Source organism: Perissodus microlepis, chromosome 11 (assembly GCF_051167445.1).
Source record: "Perissodus microlepis isolate ML-2025 ecotype Zambia chromosome 11, ASM5116744v1, whole genome shotgun sequence".
Lineage (NCBI taxonomy): Eukaryota > Metazoa > Chordata > Actinopteri > Cichliformes > Cichlidae > Perissodus > Perissodus microlepis.
This window is the reverse complement of record NC_140471.1, coordinates 35904464-35921596: the sequence shown is the minus strand read 5'-3', so window position 1 is coordinate 35921596 and position 17133 is coordinate 35904464. Positions and strand designations below refer to the sequence as shown.

General features: G+C 42.6%; 3 protein-coding genes and 1 long non-coding RNA gene across 4 annotated transcripts; 3 read left to right on the top strand and 1 right to left on the bottom strand.

Moving 5' to 3' along the window:
* Window positions 1-128: 128 nt before the first annotated feature.
* On the bottom strand, window positions 129-5843 carry LOC146378434 (uncharacterized). Its single transcript, XM_084944523.1, has one exon. It carries the CDS (start codon window positions 5841-5843, stop codon window positions 3171-3173), a length of 2673 nt encoding a protein of 890 aa, XP_084800649.1. The 3' UTR covers window positions 129-3170.
* A 966-nt stretch (window positions 5844-6809) lies between these two features.
* LOC146378432 (uncharacterized) lies at window positions 6810-12354 on the top strand. Its single transcript, XM_084944524.1, has 6 exons — window positions 6810-9207; window positions 9483-9536; window positions 10321-10677; window positions 10763-11086; window positions 11157-11254; window positions 11647-12354. Exons 4-6 carry the CDS (start codon window positions 10834-10836, stop codon window positions 11782-11784), a joined length of 489 nt encoding a protein of 162 aa, XP_084800650.1. The 5' UTR covers window positions 6810-9207; window positions 9483-9536; window positions 10321-10677; window positions 10763-10833; the 3' UTR covers window positions 11785-12354.
* Window positions 10329-10824, top strand: LOC146378433 (C-type lectin domain family 10 member A-like). Its single transcript, XM_084942661.1, has 2 exons — window positions 10329-10677; window positions 10763-10824. The coding sequence occupies exons 1-2, from the start codon at window positions 10329-10331 to the stop codon at window positions 10822-10824; spliced, it is 411 nt and encodes a 136-aa protein (XP_084798787.1).
* Window positions 12355-15162: 2808 nt separating the features above from the next.
* LOC146378431 (uncharacterized) lies at window positions 15163-16662 on the top strand. Its single transcript, XR_014801595.1, has 3 exons — window positions 15163-15272; window positions 15960-16222; window positions 16334-16662. It is a non-coding gene; the product is annotated as an uncharacterized LOC146378431 (long non-coding RNA).
* The last annotated feature ends 471 nt before the right edge of the window (window positions 16663-17133 follow it).

The following is a 17133-nucleotide window of genomic DNA, read 5'->3' as shown; positions in this document are numbered from 1 at the left end:
CATCACCTGGTCCAGCCCTAACTATATGCTTTAGCAAAAAGGAAAGTTTGAAGCCTAATCTTGAAAGTAGAGATAGTGTCTGTCTCCTGAATCCAAACTGGAAGCTGGTTCCACAGAAGAGGGGCCTGAAAACTGAAGGCTCTGCCTCCCATTCTACTTTTAAATACTCTAGGAACAACAAGTAGGCCTGCAGAGCGAGAGCGAAGTGCTCTAATAGGGTGATATGGTGCTACAAGGTCATTAAGATAAGATGGGGCCTGATTATTTAAGACCTTGTATGTGAGGAGCAGGAGTTTGAATTCTGGATTTAACAGGAAGCCAAAACAGGAGAAATCTGCTCTCTCTTTCTAGTCCCTGTCAGGACTCTTGCTGCAGCATTTTGGATTAGCTGAAGGCTTTTCAGTGAGTTTTTAGGACTTCCTGATAATAATGAATTACAGTCGTCCAGCCTGGAAGTAATAAATGCATGAACTAGTTTTTCAGCGTCACTCTGAGACAGGATATTTCTAACTTTAGAGATGTTGCACAAATGGAAGAAAGCAGTCTTACATATTTGTTTAATATGTGCGTTGAAGGACATGTCCTGGTCAAAAATGACTCCAAGGTTCCTCACAGCGTTACTGGAGGCCAAGGTAATGCCATCCAGAGTAAGAATCTGCTTAGATACCATATTTCTAAGATTTTCAGGGCCGAGTACAATAACCTCAGTTTGATCTGAATTAAGAAGCAGAAAGTTAGCGGCCATCCAGGTCTTTATATCTTTAAGACATTCCTGCAGTTTAACTCATTGGTGTGTGTTATCTGGCTTCATGGACAGATAGAGCTGGGTGTCATCTGCATAGCAGTGTAAATGTATGCTATGTCTTCTAATGATGCTGCCTAAGGGAAGCATGTATAATGTAAACAGAATTGGTCCTAGCACTGAACCCTGTGGAACTCCATAATTAACCTCAGTGTGTGAAGAGGACTCTCCATTTACATGCACAAACTGGAGTCTATTAGATAGATATGATACAAACCACTGCAGTGCAGTACCTGTAACACCTACAGCATGTTCTAATCGCTCTAATAGGATATTATGGTCGACAGTATCGAACGCTGCACTGAGGTCTAGCAGGACAAGCACAGAGATGAGTCCACTGTCAGAGGCCATAAGAAGATCATTTGTAACCTTCACTAAAGCTGGTTCAGCGTGAGGAGACTGACAGCTGAGCCTGAGGTGGGATCTGTGTGGCAGCAGGTCCAGGGGCGGATCTAAGAAAGTTTCTTAGGGGGGCATGGAAATCAAATCAAAGCCTTTTTAAACACATATGTTACATATGGTTACAATGGTTCACATGCAGTAAATCTGCACGTTTGTGTAACTGAATTATTTTCTTTAGCCCACATAATGAAACACCTCAGTTACACGTGTGAGTTTGGATGTTATGTACTGTGTAGCCTGTATAATAAATAAATATGTAGCCCAGTAAAGCTACACAACATGGGGCGGTTCATTTACAAACACAAGTCTAACTGAAGCTTCACACTTTGTTTGTTAGAAAAAATCAGATTGTTGCTTAAATTTACACAAAATGTCAGAAATCTGCACCGTCATGAACAAAAAGCTCATTTTTCATGATTTGTTGGGTTCACCCTCTGGGGAGCACGACATAACCGCACACTTTTCACTACTTTGTGTTTCACCCTTACATCTTTTGTTACCTCGCCTTGTTTGGTATCATTCAGCTCAACCTCACGTGTCTGAATTTACACTGAGTTTTTCACTGACATACTGTAGTAACACAGCTGATCTGAAATCACACAAAAACATCAAATCCTAGTCATAGTTACATTCGCCTTACTGTAAAAACCACAAATATGTTTAGTGAATAATTTTACTAAAGTTGAAATGCAAATATAAACTGTCACATTTTAAAAACTATGCACACAACAATAAAGTTATATACAACTATTTATCTAAAAGTCAGTGCATCCCACAGGTTTTTGTACAAACATTTAAAACTACTGAAACTACAATGAGAGAACAAGCAGGTGTCACAATAAGATGCCGCACAAATTATTTGTGTCAGTGAACAAAATTAGTTTGTGGCCACGAGACAGAGGAGAACAGCACAGGGACAAAGCTGCAGGCCTGACAGCAGGAGGTGTATCACTGCTCCTGTTTCCACCTGGAGACAGTGTTTGCACTGCAGCCTTTGTCACATTCATTAGTGCCCTCACTGACACACAACAACCACTACACAACACATTAACTACACAAGACAATAGCTCGCTCAGTGCTTTTAAATTATTTGTTCTACTAAGTGAGAAAAGTTTACATCATCAATTCATGTTGGCAATAAAAGAGCGGGGGCACAAGGGTCTACAGGTCAATGAAACTGACGATGCTCTTACTGCTTTGTGCTTGTGTTCATGTTACTGTAGAAAGTCAGTGAAAGAAAAAATGTGTTAACCCCTGGACTAAAGAACAAATGCTCCAAGTGGGCGAGGTGCTAATTTTCAGATGGCAGGTCTACATCTAGAATCAAAATGAGCACAAACATCAACAACCAAAGTGAAGCATTAAGACAAAACAGAGCAATGTCACACAGGATCCACACATTTGGGCCACAAAATAGATGTAAATTGACTAAAGTAAGACACAAATCAGACAAAAACAGATGCAGCATGATCACAAACAGACACATGTTGGCTACATGTTGATGCTAAATGACTAAAATCACACGTGCAACACTTTCTACATATTTGACAACAGAAGAAAAACACAAACAAAGTTGGAATGTATTTTTAATTATTTTTAATTTTTATTTTATGCCAAATTAGATATTTGGCATAATCAAGCACCAAATCACAAAGTCTCCTCCCTGTTTGTACTGTAAGGTCAAAACCCTACAGTACTACAGAGAACCCCAACAATCAAATGATCCCCCTCTGAGCAAGCACGAGGCGACAGTGGGGAAGAAAAACTCCCTTTAACAGGAAGAAACTTCCAACGGAACCGGGCTCAGAAGGGGCGGCCATCCGCTGCGACCGGTTGGGGGGGATGGAAATCAAAAAGGAGACGAGATGGCGTGAACTACAGTTGTTAAAATTTGGATTTGGTGCTAAAATTCTGCTTCAAGATGTTAAAAGAAGCAGGGCGGCGGGGAAAAGCCAGGATGGTCATTTCAATCATCTCTGGCTTTAGTGAACCACCTAAAGGGTTTTCGCAGAGCTTTTCCCAACGCTGAAAAAAACCTGGAAACTTTGGACTTTTTGGGAGGACTGGGGATGACTCCGAGGAGCATTTTTAGATGCTTTATCAGAACCTCATCAAAAGACGCATCCTTTGCCATCGCAGCCTTTAACACATCGTCTGGGGAGCCAAACTCCTTGATGAGGCATTTGGCCATTTTCTTGATGAACTTTTTCTTGTCATTCATCAGACTTGTGGCAGACTCTGTGCTGCTGAGTTCAGGCTGCATCAGATCTCTCAGACGCTTGAGGACCGCGTCTGGTTCTTTTGTAGTACATGCTGCCCTGGCAAAAAAGTGCTGAGTTTCAGGTTTTGATTTTCTGATGACTCTCATCATGAGCATAAGGGCGAGGTCACAGGAAATTTTCTCAGCATCAGAAGATGACACTGATACAGACCTCATCTCTGACATGTCAGAGGAATCCTTGGCTGAGCCTGAAACACTGGCAGAGCGTTTTTGGGGAGAAATGCTCCCAGATGTTGGTGTCTGATCAGGTGACTGATCAGGTACCAGAGAGCATTTTTCTGGGGTACTGCTCCCAGATTTTGGTGATTGATCAGACGACTGATCAGACACCTGATCAGTCGTCTGATCAGGTGTCTGATCAGGTACCAGAGAGCATTTTTCTGGGGTAATGCTCCCAGACTTTGGTGACTGATCAGTCGTCTGATCAGGTGTCTGATCAGCTGCCAGACAGCATTTCTCTGGGGTAATGCTCCCAGATTTTGGTGTTACAGGTAATGGAACAGATTCTCTTCCACTGCCATCTGAATCTGTGCTGGTTTCCTTTGTTGGGGTCCTCGTTCTTTTAATAATGTTCTGGATGTCTTCCACAGCCACAGAAATTTTGTCCTCAATCAGTTGATCTTCGTCTTCGTGCTCCACCCAGAGTAAAAGCTTTTGTACAAACTTTTCTACTGCGTCTTCTACGAGCACATAGACGACTTCAGCAGAAAAGGGGTGCTTTGATCCATGTGCTGGTTGTGGAGTCCTGGAGATGACGGTGTCAGACAGGGATCTACCCATTACAGGTTCGGGGACTTGATACAGTCGATCCGTCATAAGTAGATCAAACATTTTTGCCGTTAACTCCACAGTGAAATCTCTGGTTCCCCCACCAGTTCTAAAGTTTTCCACTGTTTTGTGGATGATGAAGACTTTTTCTTTCTTTGTTAATTTCTCATATAACTCATTAACGTCTGACCTGATCGCGTCAAAGTCGACGGGAGAGGAACGTATGTAACGGAGGTGTGTGTTTTGGCTGGAAACCGTACTTTTATCAGAGGGCACTGTGTCACCTTTGGGGCACTTGCAAATGTTTTTCAGACAAACAAGAAATTTTCTGTTTGCCTCCATTACTTTTCTCAGCTCTTTTTTCATTGTTTCAAATTGTTTTCTGGCAAACATGGAAAAGCGCTGTTTGCGTGCTTTGAGCCGGGAGTGAGAGGTGGCTTGCAAACATCTGGAGAAGAAGTCTCTCAGCTTGTTAGTAATTAATCCTGCATTAAAGGCAGGACACCTCTCACAGGGCTCTTCGCTGCTTACATCCATGTTGCCAATGATCTCATTAACGATGTCAGCTGCAACCACTTCTACTGGGGTTGCAGCCTGGAAACTTTGGCTTCCTGCGGCTCGTTTTGTTTCGTCCTTTTCTGTTAGAGTTTCTTCCTCGTCCTCATCTTTATCTGTCATCTCTCCATCTGAGCTCCTTGATGACAGAATCACAGAAATCTCTGTGATTGCTGATTGCACGGACATCTTTGAATCCGTACTTTCTGTACCGGAATCAGAGCCGCTCGACACGCACCGGCAGCGCAGCTCACGTGCGTGCCTTTTAAGGCACGAGGCAGTGTGGCAAACCATGCGGTGCAGCTTTTTAATATTACTGCATTTGCCGCTGACATAAACGGCGGGGTCTTGCGGGAGATCGGGGCTTTCTCTAATGAGTTTGACCGTTGAGCTGACCTTTTCGGAGATCTCTTCCTCAACCATCCGTGTCAGCTCGTCAGTGCTCTCATGTCGCTGTTCCGGGACGTTAAGAGCGCTGGCGATGGAGGCTGAGATGGAGTCTCCGAGGGACGGGCTTATTTTCCCCGCACCCAAAGGCTCCGGATCTTCCTTCATCATGCCATCCTGAATAACAGGAAGGGCATTTTTGAGGATTGTGCTAGAGGCGATCTGAATGATTTCACAAATCATATCAGCGAGCACCGCTCGGACGCCTGAGTCGCATGTGCCACTTTCTATCATGCTCCACTCAGCTCCAGAGAGCCTTTCGAAGCACCTGTTGATAGGTGGCATAATCTGGTCTGGTGTGACCACGACTGTATTTTCATTTTCGCTGCGTGTTGACATGGTTGTATCGCACACTAGATTTTCTGGGTTTGAGAGAACCGCTGGATAATTTCCTTGTTTGGGAGAACGCCGACTGTTGAACATTCGCAAACAGATGAGCAGTGATGTTTCTGTGTGAGAGCCGCTATTTAAAGCTTCCCCTGCCTGTGACGTGGCTGTGACGATCAAAGCAGAAGCGAATTCCTTTGATCTGCCAGTGACGCCGCACAGAACGCACGAGCACACGGATAGAAGCCGCGCCCTCACCATATCCCAGGATTCACTGCGAGTCAACGGTTGAAGAAAAATGGCGGACGGCCGAAGTGAAGCGCAGAAATACCGTCTTCAAAGTAAGCGCTGGGCTTTTATCCCACTTCAAATATACCGCGGAACAAATGTTAGCATAATGAAAAGTCTTAAAGTCACATTTAGCGACCCTTCGGCTAAGTTACGTGACGTTAGTGAGGTCGCGTTTAACGCGCTCTTTGCTCCGTTAGTTCGTTCAGGTTTCTGCCGAAGCTCCGTCTGTTTGTCGCTGTGAAGCCAAACGTACTTAAACGGTTCAGGAAACACCGAGCAGACGGTTGAGCAAATATCTGGCCCGCGAACTGCGGTGAGGACGCAGACTCAAGCATGCTGTGCTGCAGTTTGTCCTTAAAGAGCTCTCATCCTGTATAAAGCACTAATAATGAGACAGACAGTAGATGGAGAAGTCCTCCTGCTGTTGTTGTCAGGCTTATATCAAACAACCTGAGTCTGTCACCTTTGTTATAAAGACCAACACTCTGCAGGATCCTGTCCTGTTTCTCTCTGATTCAAACACATAAAGTGTGTCTTTGTGATGATAAGAGAAAACTGTGTTTTCATCCTGCAAGTTCACACATATTTGATGAACTTCTGCTGCTTTTGTTGCTGACTGCTGTGGTTGATTTCCTTCTGCAGGTGTCCAGAGTCAGAAGAGCCTGAGAAGGTGAGAGGAGACGGAGGCTCTCCACCCCTGATGAGACACCAGGACAGATCCAGGACAGTGTGTGAGGAAGAGGAGGAGGGAGAGGAGCCAGCAGCAGCTGAGAGATGCAGAGGAGAGCAGACAGCTCTCTGTAGTTGAGGGACTGCTAAAAACATTGAAAACACTTTTATATTTGCTTCCTGTATCTGCAGAAGTATCTCCAACACAAACTGTAACAGCTGCATACAGGAACCACTCACTGCTGTTTGTCCTGCAGGATCTGACAGGGAACCAAGGAAAAATAAGAGAACCACAGACAACTTTGATAATGCTTTGATTTATCCAGAATATATTTAGTTCAAATATTGTTTTCATCACAGTGGGATTGTGCTGGTTTCAGTGGGGAAAGTGTGCAGCTCATTTAAACACAAAGTTGTCCCTTCATAAAGTGTGTCAGTATTTTATGAAGATGTCATGTTTCTGTATCATCTCTCTGCTGTTAGAGCCTCCAAACATCAGCCTGTTTAATGCTCTCATATCTGCAACATCTTAAGTAAATTATACTGCACAGTTTTGTCATCAATAAGAGAATATTTACTGCATCAGTTTGTCTTCATTTCATCTGAAACACACACAGATCGAATCTCTGACTTTATTTTTGGGATATTGCCCTTAAATATAACTAAAGCTTTCACACAGGGCTCATAAATGATACGAAATAGAAACAAATACCTTGAATTTTGACTGAAATGTCATATTTGATTCCACCACTGAGCTTTCTTTGTCCAGAATCAGAATGGGTTTTATTTCCAAATGTTGAGCAGCTTTACAACATTAGGAAATTGCTGCGGTACTTAGTGCAAAACATACTGTCAGACAACGCTGAAAGAAACCAAAAATGAAAAGTGCTAAGTAGATATATACATGATAGCAGGTGGTGATCAGTGCAAACATGGAGTGATGCAGTGAACAGTGTAGGGTCACTGTGTTCTGTGTGTATCTAGGAAATATCAATGATGTCACTCCTGTTACGTTTGTACCATCAAACTGAAATGAGACTAGTGTCAGCAGCTACACTAGCAAACTGTTTTACTAAACTTAGCATCATTGTTGTCTAAGGCGACTCAGCGCATGGCTGTAATGTTCTCCCATCTCACGCAGCTGAAACGACAGTTTTCACATAGAAAACAGTTTAACTCAGAACTGGGTACTTTTGTGTTGAATCGTTTTCATGATGTCTGTTTGTCGGCTGCGCTCGCACAGGATGGAAATACAGGTTTAAAAAGACCTCGAGTCCTTTTTCTTGTACTCGTGGTGGCTGCAATTACTCAAACCTTCAAAACACAAAACTAAAATGTTGCCAACTGATTGTTAAAGAGAATAATCCAAAGCAGACTTCAGGTTTACCATCATTGCTGATCTTCTCTTGATCTTACACATAATCAGATATGAGACCGAGTGCTCTGTCATGTGGATAGTAAAGTTTTCTGAGTCCTCACAAGAAGAAAATCTAAAGGTTTCCATCGAATGAAACTAAAGACTGAAAATAAATAGAGGAGCGCTCTCTCCTTCCTCGGCACCGCCGCCGTCGAGCAGAACAGACCCACGCTGACTCCCGGCAAAGGTGGACTTCTCCGTCACCACGGGCAACGAGCTGGCATCCGGCTGCCGTGGCAACACCGTTCACCGTGTGATCACTGCAACAGGTATGTCTTGTATCAACATGACCACCTGCAGCACATCCAATAATGATATTTAACAAAGTTTATCTTTTAAATTTCTTGGTATTTCTTTGTGAAGCACTTCGTGATCTTCGCATTGTGAGGCGCTACACAAACTACATTTACTTTCAGTGAAATTTAGTGGTGACTTTAAAATCAGTGCATTTTATTTGTATGTGACTGAGCCTCCATCTTTGGAAGTGGTGCTGTGTGAGACTCTCAAAGCAAGTTTTGCACTTTTAGAGGAGATGCACTAAAACTGTAATATCATTCAAAAGACGCTGAAGCCAAACAAACAAAGAACAAAATAAAAACTATTTGTTCTCTATGATTGGAACTGACATGTGAAATGTGTCGGGTTGTGTCTTCATCATCACTGATTTGTTTGGAGGAGTCGAGCTTGAACGCTCTTTTGTCCCAATTCTAATAATGACAACATTATTCCAATAAGACTGAAGTGGTCGGGCAGAGAATCAGCGCTGTATCCATGCAAACACATGCACAGCAAGCAAACCTCGGCTTTGGGTTCAAATGAAGACACAAACATTTCCAAGTGCGTCCATCTTTGCTGATGATGCAGCAGACACGCTGACCTCCAGTCAGGAGGAGGAGCATGTTCTTCCTCTCACAGACACTGAAGCCTGAAACCGAACGGCCCGTTTACTGCCTTTAACCTCAGTCCTAGTTTCACGGTTCGACGCCTGTGACCTCGTTTAGCTCCAGTTCACAGCCCGTTCTGCCAGACGTCAGTCTGTTTGCATCTGTACTAACTTTGAATAAGTCATCTTCAGTTAAACGACTCTGAGCATCTTTAAACAAATGCACTTTAATGAACACTGGGCTGCTTTCTAAAACCACTTTTACAAAGTCTCTGATGGACGTGGGAGGAGGAGCGAGGATGACATTTATATCAGATGAAGAGTTCTGACTGTGTCACAGCTGCACAGACGTCTCATCGTGTCGGGTATGTTATGCATATGTTTGGTTTATTTGATAATCTCACACATTCATTGTCTGGTATTCTAATAAACAAAATGATGATAATTGAAGGAAGACAACATTTTTAAAGTTGAACGTTTCAAATGTTAAATATGTTTGATAGTTTTGTTTGAATGATTAGATTAGATAGAAATGGAGTGAATGACAGAGACAGCTGCCTCTTTGTTGATGCTGCTTTAAGTGTTATGATTAATAATGAACGAGCAGCTGCAGATGAGATTCATGAGGACGTCTTCACAGTTTTTCAGCTCTCAGTCATGAAGAGGTGTGGACTGATCCTGCTGCTGCTCTCAGGTCTGTAAACTCATCTCAGTCGCCTCATTTATAGTTTGAATAAAACGTTTGATATCAGAAAGTCAAAGAAAGCACAAAGGGAACTGCTCCATAGGGATTATTTTAAAGGTGTCTGTAAACGAGCTTCAAGCAGTCACAGAAACACTCGTACAATCTCCAAAGGTCTTTGTCATGTCAACTAAACTTCTAAAGGTTTCTTTGGGTCCAGTTAGAAGTTTGATTGACGGTTTAATAGTCAGTAGTTTGTAACAGTTTGTATAAAGTGAAGTAAAAGAGTAAAAACAGAAAGAAAGGAGGGAAGAGTCAGTGCATGAACGTGGCTGTTTGTGTGCACTGCTGAGAAAAACACGTCTTGATTTAATTTTCTGTGTAGAAATCTGACCGAAAGCCTGAAACGCTGCAAACCCGTCAGCTCGCTGAAAAAGATCCTGACTGCTTTTACCACGTCCGTGTGCACGTGTTGTTCAGCTTTGAGCCTCGACCACTAACACGTCGTTTTCCAAATACATGTGCAATAAGGCCAGAGTGAAAAACAAACTTAGCACTGTTAAAGCAGCTTTTTAACCTGATGTGAGAGTTTCGCCCTGGAGCAGGAAACCAGTGTGTAGGTGTCCACAGGCACCGTAAAACACCTTTTAACCAGTACACGAGTTACACATCCTTTGAAGGACACATATATTAACAGACCACAACATTGTTCAAATGTCTGTAAATTCTCCTGATGACTAAAATAGTCGAGCTGAGGTGAGTCTGTGACCGCGCTGACTGACTCGTGTCCTCTCAGGTTACGTGATGGTCTGCCATCTTCAGTCTGATCAGTTAGTCAGACAGCTCCACCTGGTTGACCTGCAGAAGTCCTGGAACGATGCTCAGCAATACTGCAGAGATGAGTACATTGACCTCGCCATCGTTAACAGCTCAGCTCTCATCCAGGAAGCTCAGAAAAGGGCGGGGAGCACCGAGGCGTGGATTGGACTCTCCAGGAGCTGGGAATGGTCTCAAACTGGTCCAGTTCAGTCATCCTGGTTTAACATGTGGTCACCGGGACAGCCAGGGACTGATGAGTGTGTTACAATATTTAGTGATGGATCATGGTTCACAAGACCGTGCTCAGCTAAATATTACTTTGTCTGCTATGACGGTGAGTGTTTCAGACTTTGGTACCAGGGTTTGACAAACTGAACATTTTAGCTGCAGGTTTGAATCCGTCTGATCTTTTGTTTCAGCTGCGACTAACAAACACATCCTGGTCGAGATCTTGATGACCTGGTCTGATGCTCAGTCTTAATGCAGACAGATGTACACAGACCTGAGCACCATCAACAACTCGCAGGACAACAGCCAGGTCGCTTCTATGTTGTCACCTAATTATCAAGCCTGGATTGGACTGTACAGAAACTGGACGTGGTCAAACTCGAGCACAGCCTCCAACCTGCCGTGGGGGCCCGGGCAGCCTGATGACAGTCTAAACTGTGCCACAATAGTCGGATCAACAGGCTCCTTCAACAGTCATAACTGTAGTGACCAACGCCCCTTCCTCTGCTCCAGAGGTGAGTCTGTCCTCTGTGTTTCTGCACAGTCTGGTCCTCCTGGGCTCATCGGGCTTTTCTTTCTCTGCAGATGTCAAACTTCCAGCCTCGAGGTCAGTGAAGGTTCAGCTGAGGGCGGGATCTGCAGACCTGAACGACCCCACAGTGCAAGAATCCATCCTGCAGCAGGTCAGAGGTCACACGGGCCCCGATACAAGGAACAGCCCGCTATAACTACTGTGAAATGATAGAGAGCAGTGAGTCTGTGCAGGTTCAGGGACACGTGACAGCACACAGCTGCAGAGATACGGGGCTCGTTTAATGCAATCCCATCCATTTGTATTATTTAACCTTTTTTTAACTGCTAACTTGAAGAAGTCATTTAATTTCAGATTACTGTGAGGAGACGAAGTGAACCAATGACAGGCAATGAGGCCTAATTCCAGACTTCAGTTTCATCCCCAGCCAGTTCATTTAGTTCATTTCCCCCAGAAACAGCACGAACAACGTTTTCTGCTCACTACAGAAACAACGGCTGATTAATGAGGAGCTTCTGTTAATGTGTGGAAACTGTGTTTCAGGTGAGGGAGAAGCTGGTGGAGCAAGGGATCAGAGAGGAGGTGAAGCTGAGGTGGAGGACGCAGCCTGATGGGAAGATTTTCCACAGAGAGGAGGAGACAGCCGGTTACTGTGAGAAGGAAGACTGTGGGTCGGTTTAGTCTGAACGTTATTGGCTGATGTTCCTCAGATGATCTGCTGTGTAATTCAACTTATTTCCATCTCTGTACTCTGACTGCTGGACTGTAACAGCGTAGCTTTGCATGACTGACAGTTGGAAATCATCCTTCTTTATCCTAAGCTCAGATCACAGAGTGTCTGATGAGCTGTTTTATGCTTCTTTGTTTCTTCTGATTGGTGAAGCTAAAGTTTGCAGGTGAGCAGGTGAGCGGACCTTCTGTGTCTCAGATATAAATGTTCATGATATCCTGTCTCTACATATGAAAGTTCAAGAGGAGAAAAAAGTGAAACTGAGTGTTCAGAGCAGCCTGATGTCTGAGCTTTTTGACTTCATACTTTATATTTCAAATGAGCACCCAGCAATATAACAGTAGATATGCCGTATATGTCAGTGAATCGGGCATTTATGCTCTCTATTATGATATTAAATATACATTTTCCTGTCTCAGAAATGTCTCTGCTGCTGTTTGATTCTGTAAACTGCAGTCATGGCTCTGCATCCATCTTCATTGTAAACGCTATTCAATAAAGTCTATTGATATTTTATTGTCCCTGTCAGAACTTTCAGTTGCTTCATTTTTATGCTCTTATTTTGAATTTGATGCCAGTAACACACATCATAAAGGCTGAGACAACATGAAGTTTAATGCTAAACAATAAGACGTCTCACATACAGTGAAGCTGATTGGCGGGACAGCAGTCACATGACTGGCTATGAAATCCCAGACAGACAATCCAACAGTTTGTGAAACATCTGAATGTAAAATGCTGAAAACTTCTGCTGCTCATCTGTTCACAGAAAAATCTGTGAAAGCGACGAGACAGCTGTGTGACGGTGATTTTCAAAATAAATTCAGATCAAATATTTTCTGTTTTAAAACACAAAGTGTTTCACAGTCTGATAAAACTCCACATTAAGACCAGAGTACCTGTCCACACAGCGGTGCATTCACTGCTCCACACGCACACACACACACACACACACACACACACATTAGAGGAACAAAAGCCAAAAACAACAGGAAACAGATTAAAGCTCATCTATAAAATGAGTTTTCAGCAGTCGCTGCCCTGACATGGACATGGCTGATGTGTTTACAGATTCTGCACTGTAAAAAATGGCAGTGAAATTGACATATAAACCATGTAAAATCCCTACAGAAATGTATAGTAAACCCCAAAACACAATTTTTCTGTTTCAATCACAGTGAATTTTTGTAAACTATTAAACAGAATGTTTTTGTTACATTTACAACATCAATGTGTGATTATAATCAAATTTATTTGTTAAAACTACAAATATTGGGAACAAAAACAGTGAAATACTTTAATATTCATAACAAAACAATTATGTTAATTTGACATGCAAATATTGTAAAAACTATAGTTTTAGTCAGTTGTTTTTAAAATACACGAATTATATGTAAGTCACTTTACAAGTTTATACCGTAGGCCTGTAACGGACCTACTTTTAACATGATTCATGAAATTATGCAAATTCAGGTATGGGGCTAATAAAAATGTATTCACAGAAAATGTCATTGTGAACTTGAGAGGTTACTTCTCTATTTTTATGCTATACAAAAATATACAATTATAATGACATTGTCGGTTTTTTAATCATTCAGGCTATTTGCAGCCTATTGTACAGTAACCTATAAGAAATTATTATTATCGATAGCCTAAGTAAAACTTCTGTTCAGTCATAATCCTTATATTCTTTATGTTTCTTTTAATTGTAATGTGATACTTAGACTAGACTACTGTTTTGGGTTAGGTCAGCAATGTATCATATCACAGGCTAAACAACCTAACAGTGCCTTCCATAGGATGTCTATGGTGCCTCCTCTCCACAGAGCTGTAGGCTATTGTAGCCTGCACTGAGTGTTAGGAGTTGGGTTCTGGTTATGTGGTGTTTTTGTCTGTATGTGTTTTTGGTGCCTCCCTTTTTGTATAGGTAGGCGGGGCAGTGAGTCACTGAACCTGGCACACCTGTTACCAGTGTTGCCAATTTAGCAACTTTGTCGCTATATTTAGCGAGTCTTCAGACCCCTTAGCGACTTTTTTTCTAAAAAGCGACTAGCGACAAATCTGGCGACTTTTTCTGGTGTTACTGGAGACTTATTTATGACGACTTTTTGACGTGAAAACGCGTATCGCTCTTACTCTCAACAGGCAGCGGTGCTGCCGTGGGCGCCTCACCCGTGCCAAAGCGCTCCCAGGCGGAGGATAGTCCTCCCCCCGCTGCTATCAGGGCAGGAGATGTTCACACCTGTGCGTCCAAACGGCAAATGAATCGCGCATGAGCGAAGCCGCTCCCGCACTGACTGTAACGCAGTCAGCTCTTCTTTTACTGTTATGCTGTTTTGTGGATCACAAGGTTTAAAACTACTTATAAACACACACACTCTCACACACAAAGTAACTCCACCAGAGTGCCTATTTCGGGTCACTTTTGCCGGTCCAAGCCCGGATAAAGGAGCAGGGTTGGAATTGTGACATTAAAAAACAATAATTGCTAAAAGAAATTTAATTTGTGGTTCTAAATATAAATTCTAACTGCATTTAGGACATTTATTACTCACTTTATGTCTCTTCCACGATGTTATTTCTCTCTCCAACAACGTAGGTTACAATTATATTAGCATGACGAATTATGCAAATTAAGTGATGACGTCATTTGGCGACTTCTAGCGACTTTTAGGACAGCCAATAGCGATTTTCCTTACTAAGGAGTTGGCAACACTGCCTGTTACTCATCAGCTGCATTCTTCAGAAGTGTTCTTTAGGAGCTACCTGACAGAAGACTAGTGTCGGAGTATTGACGTTTTTGGAGAGTCTGTAATTCTGCCCCTGCCTGCTGGAGCCGTTGGATTATTTCTGGTGACTGTAAGGAGTTTTGTTTCCTCCCCAGGATTTCGCCTCGTCTGGAAGTTTTGGCAATAAACAGTACCAAGTAAGCTCTCTGTAAAGTCTACTTTAAGCTTTTCTCGGTTATCGGGCAAGAGCCTCCTAATTCTCACGTCCCTCACCTTTTTTTAGATCGAGTGCACTACCTGTGTGTGTTTCCGTCACCTGCACGTCCTGGCTCCGCGTCCCCATTCATACACTATTGTACATACTTTGTCCTTGTAAAACCTCCCCATCACTGTAAATAAACTGTCTTCACCGCAACTCTGCATCCGTGCGTTCTGCTCCCTGGGTCCATCTGCATTTGCCATAACACTGAGTGCGCCTAATTTTGAATGTGCATCTGTAGCTCGTCTCTGATTGGATAATGACGTGAGGGCGGGAGGAGCGGGAGAAGAGCTGCTAGTTCACGGCTACAGCTAACGAACCAGCAACTGCACAGAATGGAGAGAGAACAGAAAACGTCGAGCTTTTACCAAGGACGTTTTTAGGACAAATCACAAATATACGATTTTAATTGTTTTTATGAGGATCTGTGGTTCATCTGAAAGTTTGCACGGTAAGTTTAACATCTAGGCTACTTTTTTTCGAGACCAAAACATCACTAGCACCAGTTGATATTTAGACTAATACTTGATAACTTAGCGCTAGCATGCTCGTTCAGCTGAAAAGCACAGGCAAACTTTTTAAATACTAAAAATGGTCACCTGCGTCTTTTGTAAAAAGATATTGGTCACATTAAGAGGCTGTGTACAGTGGTCCTTCATTTATGGCGGGAGTTACGTTCTAAAAATAACCTGCCATAGCTGAAATCCGAAGTAACCAGCTTTATTTTTTACAATTATTATAGATGTTTTAAGGCTGTAAAACCCCTCACTATACACTTTATACACTTTTCTCAGACAGACATGAACATTTCCACACTTTTCTCTTCAAAGTTCAAACCTTTGTAGAAAAATAAGTCCAGTATTATAGAATGGTTGTATGCATGTGTTTACAAAAAAGTAAGAAAAAAGTGTAGGAAGCATAAAGCATGTTCCCCAGATGGTATTGATGACATGTACAATCTCACCCTCAGCCCCCAAATGACAGTACAGATTATCAAGAAAACACACATAAAACCATGTCATCTGCTAGTTCAGCCACTGATACGCCAGAGAATGATAGTCAGTCTTATCTCAGAAACATGTGTCTCTTTTACCTTAAACTGCAAGGACAGCTGCTAATTCCTGCCTCTATAATACAGACTACTTGGATTTGAAGGGGAAAAGGTCTTCTGGACTACATGACCACAGTTGGTGTCAGCAAAAGCAAGACGTTCCTTCAGACTGATGCAAAGCTTCAGAGGATACGGGGACTGCAGAGTGGCTGCTCAGATGATGTGAAAGAGGTGGTCCTGCTACTTTGAAGAGAAGGAGGAGTTCATGCTTTTCCATGTAGACGATACATGTCTGGCAGATGAGGTGCAACTGGAGCAAGTGTCTCTGACACCCACTATTATTGTCTTTGGTAAGTCTGTTTCATAGCTCTCCCTCTCTCTCTCTTTTTAATTGCACTGTTTATAGAATCTCATGTACTGCAGTGCTTATTAATATAACCTGTTAAATAATTTGTTCACAGGAAAGTCCTGCTATTCCTTAAGAAGACACATGCTGAGTCTTGATTGGAACTTCATCAGCACAAACATATCCTCATTCATTTCTGCACTGGGCTGAGGAAAGCTGTTCCAAAGTTGGGAGCTGTGACTCTGGGTCGGTTTAGTCTGCCCACCAGGAAGTGACTGATCAGCTGATTTTTAATGGCTGATGTTCACAGGTTGATTTGACTCTTTTTTTTATCTTTAGAAAAATGCTCGTTTTGTTGGACAATAACATTTTTGTTATTCAGTAGAAAAAGTGTGAGCGGTAATCATCAGTGTAATCTGATTACTTTTTCAAGTAATGAGTAAAGTAAGGGATTACTATTGCAAAAAATGTAATTAGATTACTGTTACTTACCCGTAAGCACGCTGCGTTACTGCGTTACTAAAACCGTGATTTTTTTTTTTTTTTTTTTTTTGCGAGAATGTCTCATGACAGTGACGTAAGCGAGTGCGACGTTCGTGACAACAGCTGTGTGCAGATCAACAGTGGATCATATATCAGTGCGGAGAGAGTATGAGCGTGCAGCGTTTAAAGCGTGGAAGTACTGACCTTACTTTGAGTTTGATTCCATAAAAAGTGACAAAAACATTAGTGTCCGTTGTTCGTGGGAAGAAAACTTCTTTTTACAGTGAAAAAAAACAAACAAACTTCCGAGCAAGCACTGAGTAGCTACGACGTGATGGGAAACTCACAGAGAAACTCGCAGATTCTTCAACTGACATGACCGCTGCGACACACCTGCACCAGGATAAACCTCCGCCTGCCCCACTCCTGCTA